The 16,605-nt window shown below is 43.5% G+C and overlaps 6 protein-coding genes and 1 non-coding gene across 7 annotated transcripts; 4 read left to right on the forward strand and 3 right to left on the reverse strand.

Moving 5' to 3' along the window:
• Positions 1–278: 278 nt before the first annotated feature.
• On the forward strand, positions 279–2,128 carry SS1G_06714 (predicted protein; the record flags this gene model as incomplete). Its single annotated transcript, XM_001592423.1, has 5 exons — positions 279–454; positions 833–911; positions 1,464–1,490; positions 1,876–2,015; positions 2,083–2,128. 5 exons carry the CDS (start codon positions 279–281, stop codon positions 2,126–2,128), a joined length of 468 nt encoding a protein of 155 aa, XP_001592473.1.
• A 313-nt stretch (positions 2,129–2,441) lies between these two features.
• SS1G_06715 (hypothetical protein) lies at positions 2,442–7,482 on the forward strand (the record flags this gene model as incomplete). The annotated part of the gene is made up of 7 exons (XM_001592424.1): positions 2,442–3,041; positions 3,100–3,549; positions 3,611–4,561; positions 4,613–4,779; positions 4,828–5,135; positions 5,196–6,820; positions 6,877–7,482. The coding sequence occupies 7 exons, from the start codon at positions 2,442–2,444 to the stop codon at positions 7,480–7,482; spliced, it is 4,707 nt and encodes a 1,568-aa protein (XP_001592474.1).
• A 1,096-nt stretch (positions 7,483–8,578) lies between these two features.
• On the reverse strand, positions 8,579–8,651 carry SS1G_14649. Its single transcript has one exon. It is a non-coding gene; the product is annotated as a tRNA-Lys (tRNA).
• Positions 8,652–9,340: 689 nt separating this feature from the next.
• SS1G_06716 (hypothetical protein) lies at positions 9,341–11,182 on the reverse strand (the record flags this gene model as incomplete). Its single annotated transcript, XM_001592425.1, has 1 exon — positions 9,341–11,182. One exon carries the CDS (start codon positions 11,180–11,182, stop codon positions 9,341–9,343), a length of 1,842 nt encoding a protein of 613 aa, XP_001592475.1.
• A 412-nt stretch (positions 11,183–11,594) lies between these two features.
• On the forward strand, positions 11,595–11,756 carry SS1G_06717 (hypothetical protein; the record flags this gene model as incomplete). The annotated part of the gene is made up of 1 exon (XM_001592426.1): positions 11,595–11,756. One exon carries the CDS (start codon positions 11,595–11,597, stop codon positions 11,754–11,756), a length of 162 nt encoding a protein of 53 aa, XP_001592476.1.
• A 1,371-nt stretch (positions 11,757–13,127) lies between these two features.
• On the reverse strand, positions 13,128–13,425 carry SS1G_06718 (predicted protein; the record flags this gene model as incomplete). The annotated part of the gene is made up of 2 exons (XM_001592427.1): positions 13,128–13,231; positions 13,329–13,425. 2 exons carry the CDS (start codon positions 13,423–13,425, stop codon positions 13,128–13,130), a joined length of 201 nt encoding a protein of 66 aa, XP_001592477.1.
• A 2,069-nt stretch (positions 13,426–15,494) lies between these two features.
• Positions 15,495–16,522, forward strand: SS1G_06719 (hypothetical protein; the record flags this gene model as incomplete). The annotated part of the gene is made up of 2 exons (XM_001592428.1): positions 15,495–15,497; positions 15,545–16,522. The coding sequence occupies 2 exons, from the start codon at positions 15,495–15,497 to the stop codon at positions 16,520–16,522; spliced, it is 981 nt and encodes a 326-aa protein (XP_001592478.1).
• Between the last annotated feature and the right edge of the window lie 83 nt (positions 16,523–16,605).

The raw sequence follows: 16,605 nt of genomic DNA on the forward strand, positions 1-16,605 counted from the left end.
TGAAATACTCATTTCTGAAGGACAGCGTGTCCAAAGGGTCCTCTCTAATTCAATAGAGGAGACTCTTGGATCTATTGGCAATTTTGTTTACTTCGAACATTGTATCCATTTTAAATGTCAGTCTATTTGAAATACCAGATTCATTTTAGGCATCGAACCCACTTCAAATATTCAGCCTATTTCAAACATCGACTAAGATTGAAGGTACTTGAAATATCAAGTCTGGATTGAACTTTTAGGTACACCGCTCCAAGATTCGAAACGCCCAGGGAAATACGATGGCTACAACACTTGACATAGCGGATTGGTGCTCCATTCATTTCTTTTACCCTCGCAACCCGAATTTTATCCAAATGCTCAAGCTTGTCGACGGTAAAATATCCCTTCATATCAACGGTACTTGTCCACTGTGCAGATCAGAAAGAATGGGAAAAGTTCCAGGGGTGGGTGAATTGTAAATTATTTGAGAAAGAAGGAGGTCTCTGGATATCGAAAAAGTAAGATTAAAAATGGCTTGAGAGTGGATCCCACATTGGGAAGACGGGTAACGATGACTGTTCACCGGTCAGATAGTCATGACTCACCGGCCCGTATGTCGCTGAGTATGCATTTCCTTACACTGTAAAAGCAGTGAGTTTTACCGCGAGCGAGCAAAACAAGAGAAATATTATTGGAAGTTTTCCAGTGAGGGACAATGAGAGATATTGAAAGCTTTCCTTGGCACAATCATTTCGGCCGAAAATTCGCACAAGAAACTTTAGACTTCCTTCGGCAAACCATACCGGTTATGCATAATGACATTGAACACTTGTGCTGACGTGCGCTGAGATAGGACTTTAGCCTCTGCATTTTGTAAAATGGAAATGGCTACTGTTTCTCCAAAGACCCATGGCCGAGAGAACACGTTATCAGTGAGTATTTTGTTGCGTTGCAGTGGATGTGTTTATATGTTGCATTTCTCATCAATCGTTAGCCCGCAACACCCGCAGGGCAACGTGGAGAGATGATAAAGCAAAGTTGGAAAAATGATGACCAACCTGAGGTTGTTATAAGAATTTTCATGTCCACTTATAAAATGAAGGGGTCCCCGGTAAAAAGCTTGTTGGTATATCCGGGTCCTCGCTTGCGATTGGCTATAGTTTGTAGTAGCCTTGGATATATCCTTCCATTTTGAAATAAAAAACCCAATTCGGAATTAGGATTTAGGCTCGGGTTACTTGTGTAGGCTTAGGGTAGATGACGGCCGAGAGAATTTGGATGAAAAGAGTGACTCCTGCTCGATCCAGTTAATTCATCTGCCAATAATCTGATGAAAATTGAATGCGGAATTGTGTGATTTCTAATCTCATGCAGATCTTCAGCGCAAGACTTTCTACTCGTATAAAGAGAAGATAAGAACATCTATCTTATGGATTTTCGCTTGAGGATTTTCGCTTACTAGCTTTGTCTTAAGGTTATCACAGTCACCGCTTTCATCTCCCAACAAACGGGTAAGGTCGCTCCTTTTTTTCACACTAACTCGACTAGTGGCTGAGATTTCCACTAGAAAACGGGGAACTCTTTCATCATACATCAGGGCCACTGTGTCATGGTAGCTTGGGAGCTTATCGTCATCGCCCATGCGCTCAGCCTTCATCCTGAATCCACTCTTTCCATTCCTGAACGAGCCAGTCCACAATTCTGACTATTTAGTATTCTAGTACAAAGTACAAAATGAGGTACCTTATACATGTGAAGAATTCATACAAGGGTGGCAGGGGCTCTTAATCCTAAGGAAATCTGAATGAGGGTTAGGAAAATACTCGGGACTGCTTCGATACGCTCGTTGAATGACATAACCTTATAAGTTGTCTAACATTCCAGTCAAAATTCTAGAGTGCACTGTGTTTCCAGTTGAACAAGGCTCCAAGCGCCCCAGTCAGAAGCACCTGCACTCTCTTTGACCCCAATATTAAGCATCCCTGTCAGGATTGGCTGAGCTCTTTAGATGAATATGGCAATCTTAGATTCTGTGGGTATGATATTCCATTACCCAGGTTACACAATCTTTGTTATTTCTTTGATTGATAAGCTGGGCTACAGATCAGAAGCAAAAAATATGCAAACCCCCACCGCATCCAGGATCTGATACTATCCCCGCTGATCTCATACCACTGCACTTTTCCGTGGAGACTAAGCATGCATGTGGCCCGCTTGGTAGTGACAAGAATACCCCTAATTACCCTCCTCGAATAATTTTCTTTCGTCGATTTGTAATCTCTCTCAATATCTGAAGCTAACAGTTGACGCTAGCTCCCTAACGTACTTTCAGATGTATTTCTAAGCGCCCTTCTTTTTTTATTATATATCCTCAGCCTTTTCAAGTTTACATTTGCGTTTTGTAAACATTGCACCCCATCGCCCATCTTAGTCACGGCAATTTGCGTGCAACCACTTTCAAAATGTTTGATACACATGCTGAGAGGATGTACGCAGAGAGGGCGGCGGATGGTCGTGAAGGAGCTCAAATTCCATTGCATTCGGATAATTATCGCAGAGAAGCTGTTCCACCAGAAGAACGCTCGTCTTCCGGGGGGGAGGGAAATAACGATGGAACATGGGGAGAACATGATCAAGGCGGACCAGTCGATCGCTCAGCTGCTATGCAAGATTACGAACAACTGCGTCAGCAACTCACACATTTATCGAGAACTCGTTCACAGAAGAGTGCGGGTACTGCCCGAAGACCTTCGGCGCTGAAGAAAGTCGTGACTAACGCTAGTCGACGCTCACGAACGACTGCCGGTGAGGATATAGAGGCGCAAGAAGGGGAAGGAAAGCTCGAAGAAGAAGAAAAGCTCGAAGAAAATGAAGACACCGCGGCTGAGGAGGAGGATGAGGACGAATTCGTACTGGGTGACTTCCTCAAGGATGGCCATTTTGAGAAACGAAACACGAGGGGAAGTGCTAAAAAGGTTGGTGTGATATACAAGAATTTGACTGTACAGGGGGTTGGAGCAACTACAACTTATGTCAAGACTCTCCCGTCTGCTATCATGGGTGTAAGTAATTGTCTGTTCCAAAGTCACACAATGTCCTAGGCTAATCCGTACAATGTAGACTTTCGGACCCGACTTATACAAGCTCCTAGCCCGATTTATCCCTGCACTGCCTAAACCTGGAGCTCATGGCCAGAAACGCGATTTAATCCACGATTTTACCGGCTGTGTACGGGATGGAGAGATGCTTCTGGTCTTGGGTAGACCTGGTTCTGGATGCAGCACATTCCTCAAGGCTATTTCGAACAAGAGGGGTGATTACGCTGCTGTCCACGGAGAAGTCTCATATGGAGGTATTTCTGCTGAAGAACAAGCAAAGCACTATCGAGGAGAGGTCAATTACAACGAAGAAGACGATCAGCACTTTCCGAGTCTTACGGTTGAACAAACTTTGGATTTTTCACTCCTAAACAAGACAAAAAAGCATGAAAAGGGAGATATCCCCACGATAATTACAGCGCTCCTGAAGATGTTTGGTATTTCTCACACGCGTCATACCCTAGTTGGAGATGTGAGTTCTCACCTCTTTCCATTTGTGACTGCAGGAAATAGCATCTAACACATCTTTGTAGGCATTCGTTCGAGGTGTTTCTGGTGGTGAACGGAAGCGAGTTTCCATTGCGGAGACACTTGCTACCAAGAGCACAGTCGTTTCTTGGGACAATTCTACTCGTGGACTTGATGCGTCGACTGCATTAGACTATGCCAATTCCCTAAGAGTAATGACCGATATCAGCAACAGAACAACTCTTGTCACACTCTATCAAGCCGGAGAGCAGATATACGAGCTCATGGATAAGGTGCTAGTGATTGATGAGGGAAGAATGGTATATTCAGGACCGGCAGGTGACGCCAAGAACTACTTTGAAAGAATAGGATATTATTGCCCGCCGAGACAGACTACCGCAGATTTCCTGACGGCTTGCACGGATCCAGCCGAACGCCGGTTTCAGAAAGATTTCAGGGGTCCTATCCCAAAAGGCCCTATTGAGCTTGAAAAAGCATTCAGAGAAAGTGAAGATTACAAGCTACTTCTAGAAGATGTTGGATCTTATGAAAGGATGCTACATGAAACCGACCACGCGGATGCACGACAATTTAAGGCCTCCGTGGAAGAGACAAAATCCAAGACTGTTGGTACCCGATCACCTTACACAGTCTCTTTCTTTCGTCAAGTCCTTGCTTGCACAAAGCGCGAAATTCAATTGACTCTTGGAGACAAGACAACTCTATATACCAAATTCTTTATTATCATTTCCAACAGTTTAATTGTCGGTTCCTTATTTCACGGACAAGCATCCAACACACTCGGAAACTTCTCTCGTGGCGGTACTCTATTTTTCTCTATTCTCTTCTTGGGATGGCTTCAACTATCTGAACTCATGAAGGCTGTCGGTGGTAGACCTATCATCGCCAGACACAAAGATTATGCTTTCTACCGTCCATCAGCCGTTGTAGTTGCTCGAGTCGTTCAAGATTTCCCGCTACTACTGGTACAGGTTGTCCCGTTTTCTATTGTAGTGGTATGTATATGGTCATTCGTAGCTGTATGGAGAGTATACTAACAATCATAGTACTTCATCACTGGACTTGACGTAGATGCTGGAAAATACTTTATCTATGTTCTGTTCATTTACCTTACGACACTTTGCATCACTTCTTTATATCGCATGTTTGCCGCACTCTCGCCATCGATTGATGATGCTGTTAGGTTTTCGGGTATTGGACTGAATCTTTTGATGTAAGTCGCACTCATGATTTTCAGATGACCCCTGTTGACAACTTAAAGTATTTACACCGGATACGTAATTCCTAAACCACAATTAGTATCTGACTATATTTGGTTTGGATGGCTTTACTATATCAATCCTCTATCATACTCATTTGAAGCTGTCATATCAGACGAATTCTACAACAAGAATATTCCTTGCGCCCCGGAACAAACTGTGCCCAGTGGTCCAGGCTATACGAATCCCGAATTTCAGGGCTGTGCCTCTACCGGCGCTGAGGTCGGAAGCTTGAGTGTTTCAGGATCTAGATATCTTCAAGAAAGTTTCGATTACACAAGGTCGCATCTTTGGAGAAATTTTGGTGTCGGTCAGTATTAGTAATCCTTCGTTTAACGTTCCGTACGTTCCGGTATCTAACGCGTTCCAGTTATTGCTTGGACTGTCCTCTATATCCTCGTCACTGCTATTGCCACTGAAGTTTTTGATTTCACTGCTGGTGGTGGTGGTGCACTCGAATTCAAGCGTTCTAAGGCTGCGAAGAACAAGGTCAAAGCAGAAAATGCTACACCCGACGAAGAAAACTCCCCGTCTTCCAGTCAGCTTCCCACAAGCGGCGCCTCTTCCAGTGACACGTTAGAGCCACCTCAAGCGGAAACACTCAAAGACATCTCTGGCTCGGAAAGCGTGTTCACATGGGAGAATGTTGAGTACACTGTACCATATCTTGGCGGTGAACGCAAGATTCTCAACAAGGTCAATGGATATGCAAAACCTGGGCTCATGGTGGCACTAATGGGAGCCAGTGGAGCTGGAAAAACTACCCTGCTGAACACCCTTTCTCAGCGCCAGAAGACTGGTGTAGTGACTGGAGATATGTTGGTTGATGGACGACCATTGGGTACTGAATTTCAGAGGGGTACTGGATTCTGTGAGCAAATGGATCTTCATGATGGCACGGCTACCGTTCGAGAAGCCCTTGAATTCTCTGCTATTCTTCGACAAGAACATACAGTTCCAAAAGCCGAGAAGATTGAATACGTAGATAAGATTATTGATCTTCTCGAGCTACGGGATATGCAAGATGCTTTGGTCAGATCTTTGGGCGTGGAACAGAGAAAGAGAGTTACGATTGGTGTTGAACTAGCAGCAAAGCCTAACCTCCTACTCTTTTTGGATGAGCCTACTTCTGGACTCGACTCCCAATCTGCTTATTCCATTGTTCGATTTTTGAAGAAGCTTTCTGCAGCTGGTCAAGCAATCGTCTGTACTATCCATCAGCCTTCCTCGGTCCTCATTCAAGAATTCGATATGATTTTAGCCTTGAATCCAGGCGGAAACACTTTCTACTTTGGGCCCGTTGGCGAAAATGGTTCTGCAGTGGTGAAGTACTTTGCCGATCGTGGTGTGCACTGCCCTCCACAAAAGAACGTCGCAGAATTTATCCTCGAAACCGCCGCCAAGGGTGGAAAGCGCCGTGATGGCAAGAGACTCAACTGGAACGAAGAATGGCTTAATTCCGAAGAAAATAAACATGTTATGCAGGAGATTCAACGCATCAAGTCTGAACGTAGCAAAATTCCAGCTCCAGAGGCTAGTTCCCAACGTGAATTTGCTTCTCCGGTTACACTTCAAACAATTGAATTGACTAAACGTCTTTTTACTCAATATTGGCGTGATCCATCATATCTCTATGGCAAGCTTTTCACATCTGTTATCATTGGTATCTTCAACGGCTTCACATTTTGGCAATTGGGCTATGGTATCATTGATATGCAGAATCGAATGTTCTCCTCATTCTTGATTATCCTCATTCCTCCCACGATCGTCAATGGTGTTGTACCTAAATTCTATCAGAATCGCGCACTTTGGGAAGCCCGAGAACTCCCTTCGAGAATTTATGGTTGGGTTGCATTCTGCACTGCGAATATCGTCGCCGAGATACCAATTGCTATTGTCGGAGCAGTGATTTATTGGGTTTTATGGTATTGGCCTACTGGTTCGCCAGGCGACTCTTCCACTTCGGGTTATGTATTCCTCATGACACTACTTTTCGTAAGCTCCCCTCTTTGTAGCTGATCTCTCTATCAAAATTACTAACGCCTTCACAGTTCCTCTTTCAAGCCTCCTGGGGTCAATGGATCTGCGCCTTCGCACCCTCCTTCACCGTTATCTCAAACGTCCTCCCCTTCTTCTTCGTAATGTTCGGTCTCTTCAACGGTGTTGTCCGTCAATACTCTCAGATGTCCGTCTTCTGGCGCTACTGGCTTTACTATGTTAATCCAGCCACATATTGGATCGGCGGCGTTATCTCTGCTACCCTCTCCAATGTCTCAGTCGAATGCGCCTCCAGCGAAGCTGCTTATTTCAATCCTCCATCGGGCCAAACTTGTTCCTCGTATGCTAGTAACTTTGTTACTTCGGCCGGAAAAGGATATTTGACGAACCCAGACGCCACGGCGAATTGTGGATATTGTCCATATGCCAATGGAGAAGAATACATGGCGACGTTAAATGTTAAACCGAGTGATAAATGGAGGTATTTTGGAATTTTCTTGGGATTCTGTATTAGTAATTGGGCGTTGGTTTATTTCTTCATCTACACGGTGAGGATTCGAGGATGGAGTTTTGGATTTGCAAGTTTGTTTGGAGGATTGGGGAAGATGATCGGGAAGGTCAAGAGTGTGTTTAAAGGGAAGGAGAAGAAGAGCCAATGACTGAGGCCAGGCATTTGGCAATTGATTGGTTTTAGAGGATGAAAAAGAGGCATGACATACCAGAGAGATGTTCATATGATTTGATCGAGTTGGATTTTGGGTTTAGTATTGGTTCATATATTACGACATATGGGGGTTTATCAAAAATACCCAGGTATGAATGCATTAGAGCGGTAACATTTAAGGAGTATCATGATAGATAATGATTAGTTTAATAATGATGGAGGGATACATACTTTAATGATACACTTTCATCTTCTATTTCGTTCATAGCCCGACACTACCAAGTTTAACACTGATTGTAATCGTTTTGTTCTGCGAAACCACACGAGAAGGAATAACCGCATATATTGGATGGCAATTTATTGGGCGCAGGATGCAAGATCTCTACTTCAGAGCCAAGGATAGATATTCTAGGAATGAATGCTTTAAATATAAAAAATGGTAGAAGATATACACACATAAGAGATCAAACCCGACCACATAACCTTAATTGCCTCCAAACCAACCAGAGCGCAACCACCACGCGAATATCCTCATTTCATTCATTTCATCTATCTTATCCCCTCAATACTTAAAACTTAAAACAAACCCCCATCTCAATCCATAGACTCAAAATCTCATCCAATATCTCATCCCCAAACTCCAACTCTTCATTCCTATCGACATCAACCACTCCACACTATGATCTAGATAGACACTTCAGAAATACCCATTCAAACACCGGCACAATAAATACCTAGGTAGTAAGCACTCTTATAAAACATACCTATCTTCCCTCCATCCACACTTTCCAGAGAATGAAACTTTGAGAATCTCATCTCGCACATGTAAATTGGCCTATAACCCATATCCCAATCCTCCACAAGACCTAGCACCCGCACCCACCCATAATAGGATATCATCTACCCATCTCAAAAAAGACAAAAAGAAAACCCCCAAAAAATTCAGATCATACATATATAATATATACTATATAACTCCCCTAAGCATCCATCCATTCCATCACCCATCCCACAAAAGTCAAAAAACTAAACCCCCTCCAAAAAATCCTCTCCAAAAATACCCAAAAAAAAAAAGTAAACGAAGGGAATTGAGCCCAACGGGGGGGTCGAACCCCCAACCTTGTGATTAAGAGTCACACGCTCTACCGATTGAGCTAGCCGGGCAGGCTATTTACAATGCTGTTGCTTTAATTGTTGAAAATTTCGTTTCAATTTGTCCTATATTACTAGTTAAACGTGGAGCGGGTAGAGAAAATTCTTTAAAGAGTTTGAGGCTAAGCGAGGGGGGTTGTGGAGTTCGTTTGTGGGGGTGCTAGTTAAGCGTGCTACTATGACATGATGAAATCACCATTTGGAGAATATTGGAATGGTAATATTTTCGTTTTGGTTGCAGGTATTGGATGAGGTAAGGTGGATTTCATGTGTGTATAGGTATTCTACTCTATCAAGTTTCAACTGTAGTTCCCAGTTCCCTCTACCATTCCATTCGTTCATCCCCGCGAGGTATGAGGTATGAGGTGATGTATTACCCCCCCTTTACTATTATTCAACCACAAATTCACTCATCGCCCATCACTGGGGTACCCTGATTCCATGAAGTCCTTATTCTCGTCCCATATTACTCTTTTAACAACACAAGTACCAGCACCTCTCTTTTGAAAAGAAAATCATAATGCAATTGCTTTCCGTTCATAAAACCATACTCTTGCCGCTCAAACGCCACGCTTCTCACTAATGTCCTTATCCCAAGTAAGCAATCGCAGAATAGAAGAAAGGAAAGCGATTCAATGTTTTTCAAAAACACTCTAGAGCATTGTTAATCTTTTGTACTCGTATGTGACAATATGCACAAATCAAGCCGTCGGGTCACTTTCCGGCAACTGTTCCTCATTTAGACGAGGTAATCCTTCCACGGGTATTTCTACACCCTTCACCGGATGTAATAACATAGGCGGTAAGCACATTCGACCTTCTCCGCCTCTCATGTCATTGACATGTTGCCCACTTCTGCCTTCATTAACAGTTGTTTCAAATTCTTCCCCTCCTTCATTATCAACCTTGAAACCGAGCCATCTTCGCCATAAATTGGGTGCAAATCCAGTGTTGTAGAACCAAGTCATTCCACGAAGGTTGTGTTCTCGGTCGCCAAATACGGAGGTTCGTGCTCCACCGGTGGCACCATTCCTGCCTCCATTCATAATGCTTGCAAGGTACTCGGTTGGCCATTCACGATCAACAAACATTGGGTGAGGCACAGAGACAGCTTTGTAACCGTGATGTAACGCAGTCGTTGGAGCCCACATTTCCGTAAAAGCATGATGCTTCATAAATGTGGTTTCACGATGCATAGTATTAAGTAGTTTGCGAGACATCCTCGCAGCTGCAATGATAGTCGCTCGGCGAGGTGGTAAACCTCCAGTGAGATTATAGCCTGTGACATCTTCTGCAAGAATCCAGGTAGTCCCATCCGGATCAAAAAGTGGGTTAAATACAATAAGGTCAGCATCTTCACCAACACCCCACGTATACTTGTCCTTGTCGTAGCTAGTAGGAGGCACGGGATCATTCTCAGTCTCAAACCAGTCATCCTGATTTGAAGGACGCTCGGGTCCCCAGATTGGCTTCTCGCCTTTGCGCACCGGTCCGCTCTTCTCGCCCTTTTGATTTCCGATGCCTGACCACATATTGTTTGGATTATCGGTCCCAATCTCGGTTTGTACACGAACCATTTGTTTGAAATCTTCCCATGTGCCATGAACCTCTGGGACGTAGTATCTACTATTACGCTCCCAAAGTCCTTTCCGAGGCTGCTCCTTTGTCCAAGCATCAATTTTTGATAGAAAGTGATACCAGTGGCCAGTATATCGAATATCAACTTCCCATTCCCAGAAAAAATCATATTCCTGATGATTATGAGCAAACCATTGCATCGCCATTTGAAGTCCCCGATAAGATCCATGAACCGGTAGACCACGAATAAATGTGTCAAACAAGCCTTGGTAGAGCATAAGCATTTGAGTCTCACTCCAGAATGTTGCAATCCCAGCGAATTCTTCAGGTAGACAATCTTTTAAATGCTGTTGATATGTTTCTTCATCCGCGAAGACGGGATGCACGGCAGAGTCCTTGACTTGAACCAAGAGATGAACATCGTATTGGCCGCCTGAACCAATAGAAACCTCGGATATCAATGCTCTCAGTGCCATAATGTCCTCCTCTCGCCACATATATTCATCCCAGAGTCGAATGACAAATGCAGTTCGTGGGAGATGTTTTTTGGCTGGTGTTGCGACGACCTTAGAGGTGGTATCGACTGCGCTTAAGGTGGTGTTGGAAACGGATTCGACCAACCCATCCCTTTTCAGTAGAGCACCATCTTTCTGTTCAGTAAGAGTTGAAAAGGTAGTGGGCTTCTTTACGACCGGCTCAAATGGTTGAAAGCGTGCCGCATTCCTTTGATAGCATCTCCTCTGAGCATCCGCCCAATCAACCTTTCTGTAGTCGACCTGACCAGAATGCATCTTCTCAGCGTTTGAATTATCTGCCCAGACAGCGTCGGAGCCTTCCATCTCTCCATGCTGGCCCGTTCCAGTTCCCCCATATCTCAAACCATATCCATAACCGTAAGGTCCTAATCTGCCATATCGCTCGAAACAAATATCTTCTGGTAAGCCGAGAACTTCATAAGAACCCATGATATGGTTTGGGAACCCGCTTGGCCTGCCTTCGTAATATTGTAGTCGTGGCGCACGAACAGTATTCTCGCGATCGAGGAAGCACTCCTGGACGGGCGCATAGTCGTCGTTAAAAACACCGGATGTTATGTCAGTATATGGCTGGAATGGTTTACTAGCCGGAAGACTGCGCGCAGGTGTAGCCATCTCCTCAATTGAGGTCTTATTCTGCAGAGGCAATTCATCCTCCTCACGAGGATACTCTGGTTTATTCTCAGAAAGCGGGACCAATGTCCTTATTCCACCGTAGTATCGCGATAAAAATGGGAATGATTCCCAAAGCGGAGGAGGTGGTGGTGCTGATGCATGACCATCTTGGACTTTTTGCGTTGATATATGGCTCATTCGCACCAGACTCAGCATAAATATAACAATGGTAGATATCATGGCTAAACACAGATATCTCATAACCTTAGGAGGTAATCTTTTTGGAGCTGGTCGTGGTGTACCTGTATTTGCTCTTTTCCGCAGTATCGGAGCATTGGAATGGTATGAATTCGAAGTTTCTCTTGAAGAGGAGGGCGATGATGGATAGGAGGAACAGTCCGTATCTTCTTCATCGGATTCGTCGTGGTGCCCATACTTCTCAGCATCATAGTCTCGAGGCGGCTCTTCTTGGGCAGGAGGTATGCCTGAATATTGCGTATGTCGTTTGGTAGCCTTAGGAGGATTAAAGGATTTGAAGCCCGCCATTATGGCTCTGGCCAATATTACAATTGAAGAAACTCGATGGGATGTGTTCAATTTGTTACCGCGAAACTAAATATTATGTCTATTCAGCAGTATAATTGATCAGTAACATTTCATGCTTGCGTATGCTTGCCCGAAATATTTACTCACTCATTGAAGGTTATCTCATGAAGCGATTGTGGGAGATTGAGATGCTTTTGTTCAGGAATCGACGAAAATATAGAGGAGATGTTGAGGTTTGGTTGAAGTTGTAAATACAGTATGATGTACTGTTGTATGTTCTATTTTGAACATACTGGCAGCATAAGATAAATTACATAATATTGCACAGAATAATGATAGCGGTATCAAAACTTGAAAAAGTTCCGTTGCACGGCAACCAATTCCGATTATCCTCGCTGGTCCATGAAATATGGATAAATCAAGAAAGCTTCACAGCCTTCGCCCCAGCCTTGCATTTAGCTTTAATGGCTAATGTATGTTAGTGCAGCATCATTACCGGATAATGAGGATACAAATCTTCAAGACAACCATTTAGCGAATGAATGGTCGGTTTCGAGAAAATATATAAATAATCAGATCACCAACCTCAAAGAGCCAAATAAAAGTTAGGGTTTGTATTGAAAGGGAACAATGAGTCCCGGAGGAGGGCCTGGCATATATTCATCATTCAGTTTTTATGAATCCAATCTCACCATCCGTTTGATTGTTACGCTTCTTCAGTTGAGCCTAAATTCACGCGGCATCCAACAGTTCCTGAGGAAAATTCATCGCTCGACATGATTCCGTCTGTAGAACTCCAGGAAGACTCGAATGTAAAGGGAACTTCGGGATATTTAAAACTAGGTCAGTCGTACATTTGTTTGTAGACTGGTTCCTATTTACTATCCACCCAACAGTGGATGAAATACTCGACCGATTGTCATTGATTGTACTAGAACATTTGCGGTGGCCGTTGATCTTTCAACCTTTACGATAGTGCATCGCCCAAGATCTGGAACCTCTGACTCTGCCCAATTTACTGAGATAATGCTACGGTGTAGTAGTGGCGAGAACTGTATATACACTACGCTTACCGTAAAAATGCGGCGATGATCCGACCAAAAAGATGGAGCCGATGGTAAGAGCTTCTTCCAGATGCTTTTGTTTTTGGATTCCGAGCCTGTCAATGTCTCTGTCTCAGTTCCATCGGATGGCAGCCTACTCCGCATTACTGCTAGAGAAGAAACAGAGAGCGTCCAGAAGCAACCACGCCGATAAGCTCGTACAATTTACTTCCACTATCGTATATGAAGTGACCATTCCTTCTGACGTGTCCATCTGTTCTCCGTAATTTTATGTTGGATTAAATGTTGTGCGACGTGGAATCCTCGGTAACATCAAAATGGCGGTACGATGCTGCTGCTACTGTACATACTTTCAACTTGAATGATAATTTTGAATTTGAGGATGGCAGCTGAGACGAGGAGTTTTATCTTTTCCCCAAAAGCTCTTTTGGGGTCATGGGTGTGCATTTTGACTTTTTGAGCATTCCCCACATCAATCTAGTCCCAACTTTTAGTAAATCGATATTGAGGGGAAGGCCGTATGGAGGTCTTTTTCGCTACCCCTATAATCCAGACTTCGCAACTAGCTAGCCATCCCCGGTTCTGAATTCCAAGCATCTTATCGACGATACCGGTCTGAAGGAAGAAGTATGCAGATATATCCACCTGACTATAAAATTCAGGGTCCAAAACACTTTGAATTAAGAAGACTCCAAGTGAAACCGGGAGGATGGTTCCATTATTCCCACTGGCTAGGTATACCAGCATTAAAACTTCCATATTGAGTCATGCAAGCCGTGCATAAGCGCATTCATTATCTTGGGATTTGCTCAGCTGATTTACCAAAACCTGAGCCCTCGGAAAATCTCCAAGGCATGAATAGCCACATATATCCGGGGTAAATTAATTAGTATAAAAATCGAAAGCGTTATTTTCGGTAATCGAAGTGGACGACAATATCAAGAAGAGATAGTATAAGTCATAGCTAATAATGATATATTCCCAAGTAGACTTGTTGATCTGATATTAGGATTCAGTTGTCATTTATTGCCTATTGAATATACTATTGTAAATGGATAATGATAAGCGAAACTACCCGAATGTAGAACCTCATATTCGCTAGCTTACTTCTTATTAACTAAAATCTCCATCTCCAGATTACACGAAACGAAATGGCACCAATTTTACATGAATACGATTCAGTAACTCTTTGAAGCAAAGCCTTTCTATCTAAGCTGTGGCGAATGTTCCCCCATGGCGCACATTGAAGCAACCATTCAGAGAGTGCATGAGGTAAGGAAACTCCGTTCCACGTCAACTGATATGATGATCTTGGTGTCCCAATCAAATCATGTCTGTGTTACAAGCTCGTGACAAGCATCATTGCAGATGGCGGTCAAATTCAATATGTTGATGCAGGAACAACACTTTCCCTCTGACTTCATATGAATTAATATTTTGTTGGGTTCCATCGGGATTGCATCGAATTGCATCAATGAGATAACATTTGCATGTTCTTTCTAATCAATGAGCTCACGTCAATTAGGAATCATGGCAATACTTCTGGCATCTACAATTACAGTCACCTATCAATGCAAACAAACCGTTGTATCAAAACCGGTACCAGTGCGTGCTATTCCATTAGTTTTTGACTCTCAAGGGGTTATCTCCAAGACAATGTGGGCCCCTAAATAAATAAATCCATCTTTCAACGTCAGCTCTTCTTGGTAGCCACTACTGCAATACATTCCATACCGCTGCAACTGCATTTTTTGATGCTATGTATCTACGAGACACTTTCATACTTTTTCATACTTCGCCCAACGCTTTCAGGTTTAAATCAAACTCTCTCTAGTGGGAAAGTACTTCTCACTATCACTTCTCACTATCACTTATCACTATCCACTTCATATCTCTTTACGCTCTTATAATTATCAAACCTTTTTTTCTCCCCTCCTTTATCCTTTCACATACCGAGTAATCAACCTCTTATTTTCATAAACCTCAAATATACTTTTATTATTAGCTCTACATAAAGTGTTGAAAGTTACAATCCGCAGCAAACCCAAACCAAGGCTAAGATCAGGAGACCAGGAAGCAATGCAATGTTGATGCCGGTCTGACGTTGATTGATAGGTCATTTGAAAGACCTGATAATGAACAGACAGAACATTCCCAACTTTAAATAAGAACCATATCACCACTTCAAAATCAAAAAGTAATAAATTCTTTCAATCCTCAAGAACACTTCGAATTAAAAATACACCCTCTCCATCAACATATTGATAATTTCGTTGAGCACTTCCACATTTCTCTTGAATTATCCAACAATATTCTTCCGAACTCCTACTCATCGATTGTCAACACCAACTCCAGTATCATCAACTTCATTCCAACTACCCTCACGAGATCACCCACGAAATCATTCACCTCATTTCTGCTGTTCCACACGTGATTATTAGATCGCATCTCCTCTACTTTATTACTTCCGCATAGCATTGCTGCTACTGTCTTTTTCGAAACTTAGAGCTTTATTTATGGTTAGTTCTTTCCTCACGGTTACCAAATATTTACTAATTATATTCAGACCATGAATGGCTCTGCCACAACCACCGAGGCCGCTGTAGCCATCCGAGAACATCATCCTATACACGATGTCCTAGAAATACCAATGGGTCTTACACAACAAGACATCATTCAGATCACTCTTACTGGACCAGGTCTCATCCTCACCATCCTAGGTATCATCATCAGCATCAACCTTTTCCAGCCATCCCTAACCTGCACCCTCATCGCTTTGGCACCGATACCATGGATCATCTACAACGATTACCACAACTTCATATCCTTAGGTCCAGGAGGAACTCCCTCTACTCTACTTGGATACGTCAAAATCACCTATCTCCGCATCTTTGCTCTTTCCGACCCTTACAGCCCGCCAAATGCCTCTGATGATACAAATCCCACGATCGGCTACATTCAACGCGCTCGTCCTCACCTTCCCAGCCGCAATGGTCCACGTCCCAAAGTCGCCGGTATCGCTCCTCAGAGACAAATAAGCCAATATGGTTCTCGAGCCATGTACCGACTTCTCCGCACCAGCCTCAACAATCTCGCACATCGTCACTCCGACAAATTGAAGACAGACGTATCATGTTTTGAAAAGAAAGGACTTGCACTCTTCGCTCTCGATCCCATCAACGCCACCTGCAAGGGAGAAATCTGTCATGTGCATCATAGCGACAATAGTTTCCACATGAACCTTCACCCCCACGATGCCAAAGTTATCCTGGAAAAGGGTTGGGGAGAAAGACATCCGATGGCTGGTGCTTCGACACCAAAAGCCATTTCGAATTTCCTGTCTTATCTTCCAAAATCTATATCTGCGTGGTTGTCACCAAGAGTTGTCCCCGATCAATTCGTTCTGATATATGCACCGAGGAATAGAGAGGAGCTACAAGTTGTATGCCACATCATCGAGGCGGCTACTTTTTGGGTCAGTGGCGAGCAACTAACGCTTCCTATTGAGAGTGTCCCGTTGGGCGAGGAACCTGTAGGTGCTTAATGCGCTTTGCCTGAGAGTTGGTTTGGAGAATAAAATTACGATTACAATGGGGAATAGGGTGGAGGTAGACTAAATGAAATGGC

This window comes from Sclerotinia sclerotiorum, genomic scaffold, assembly GCF_000146945.2.
Source record: "Sclerotinia sclerotiorum 1980 UF-70 scaffold_8 genomic scaffold, whole genome shotgun sequence".
Lineage (NCBI taxonomy): Eukaryota > Fungi > Ascomycota > Leotiomycetes > Helotiales > Sclerotiniaceae > Sclerotinia > Sclerotinia sclerotiorum.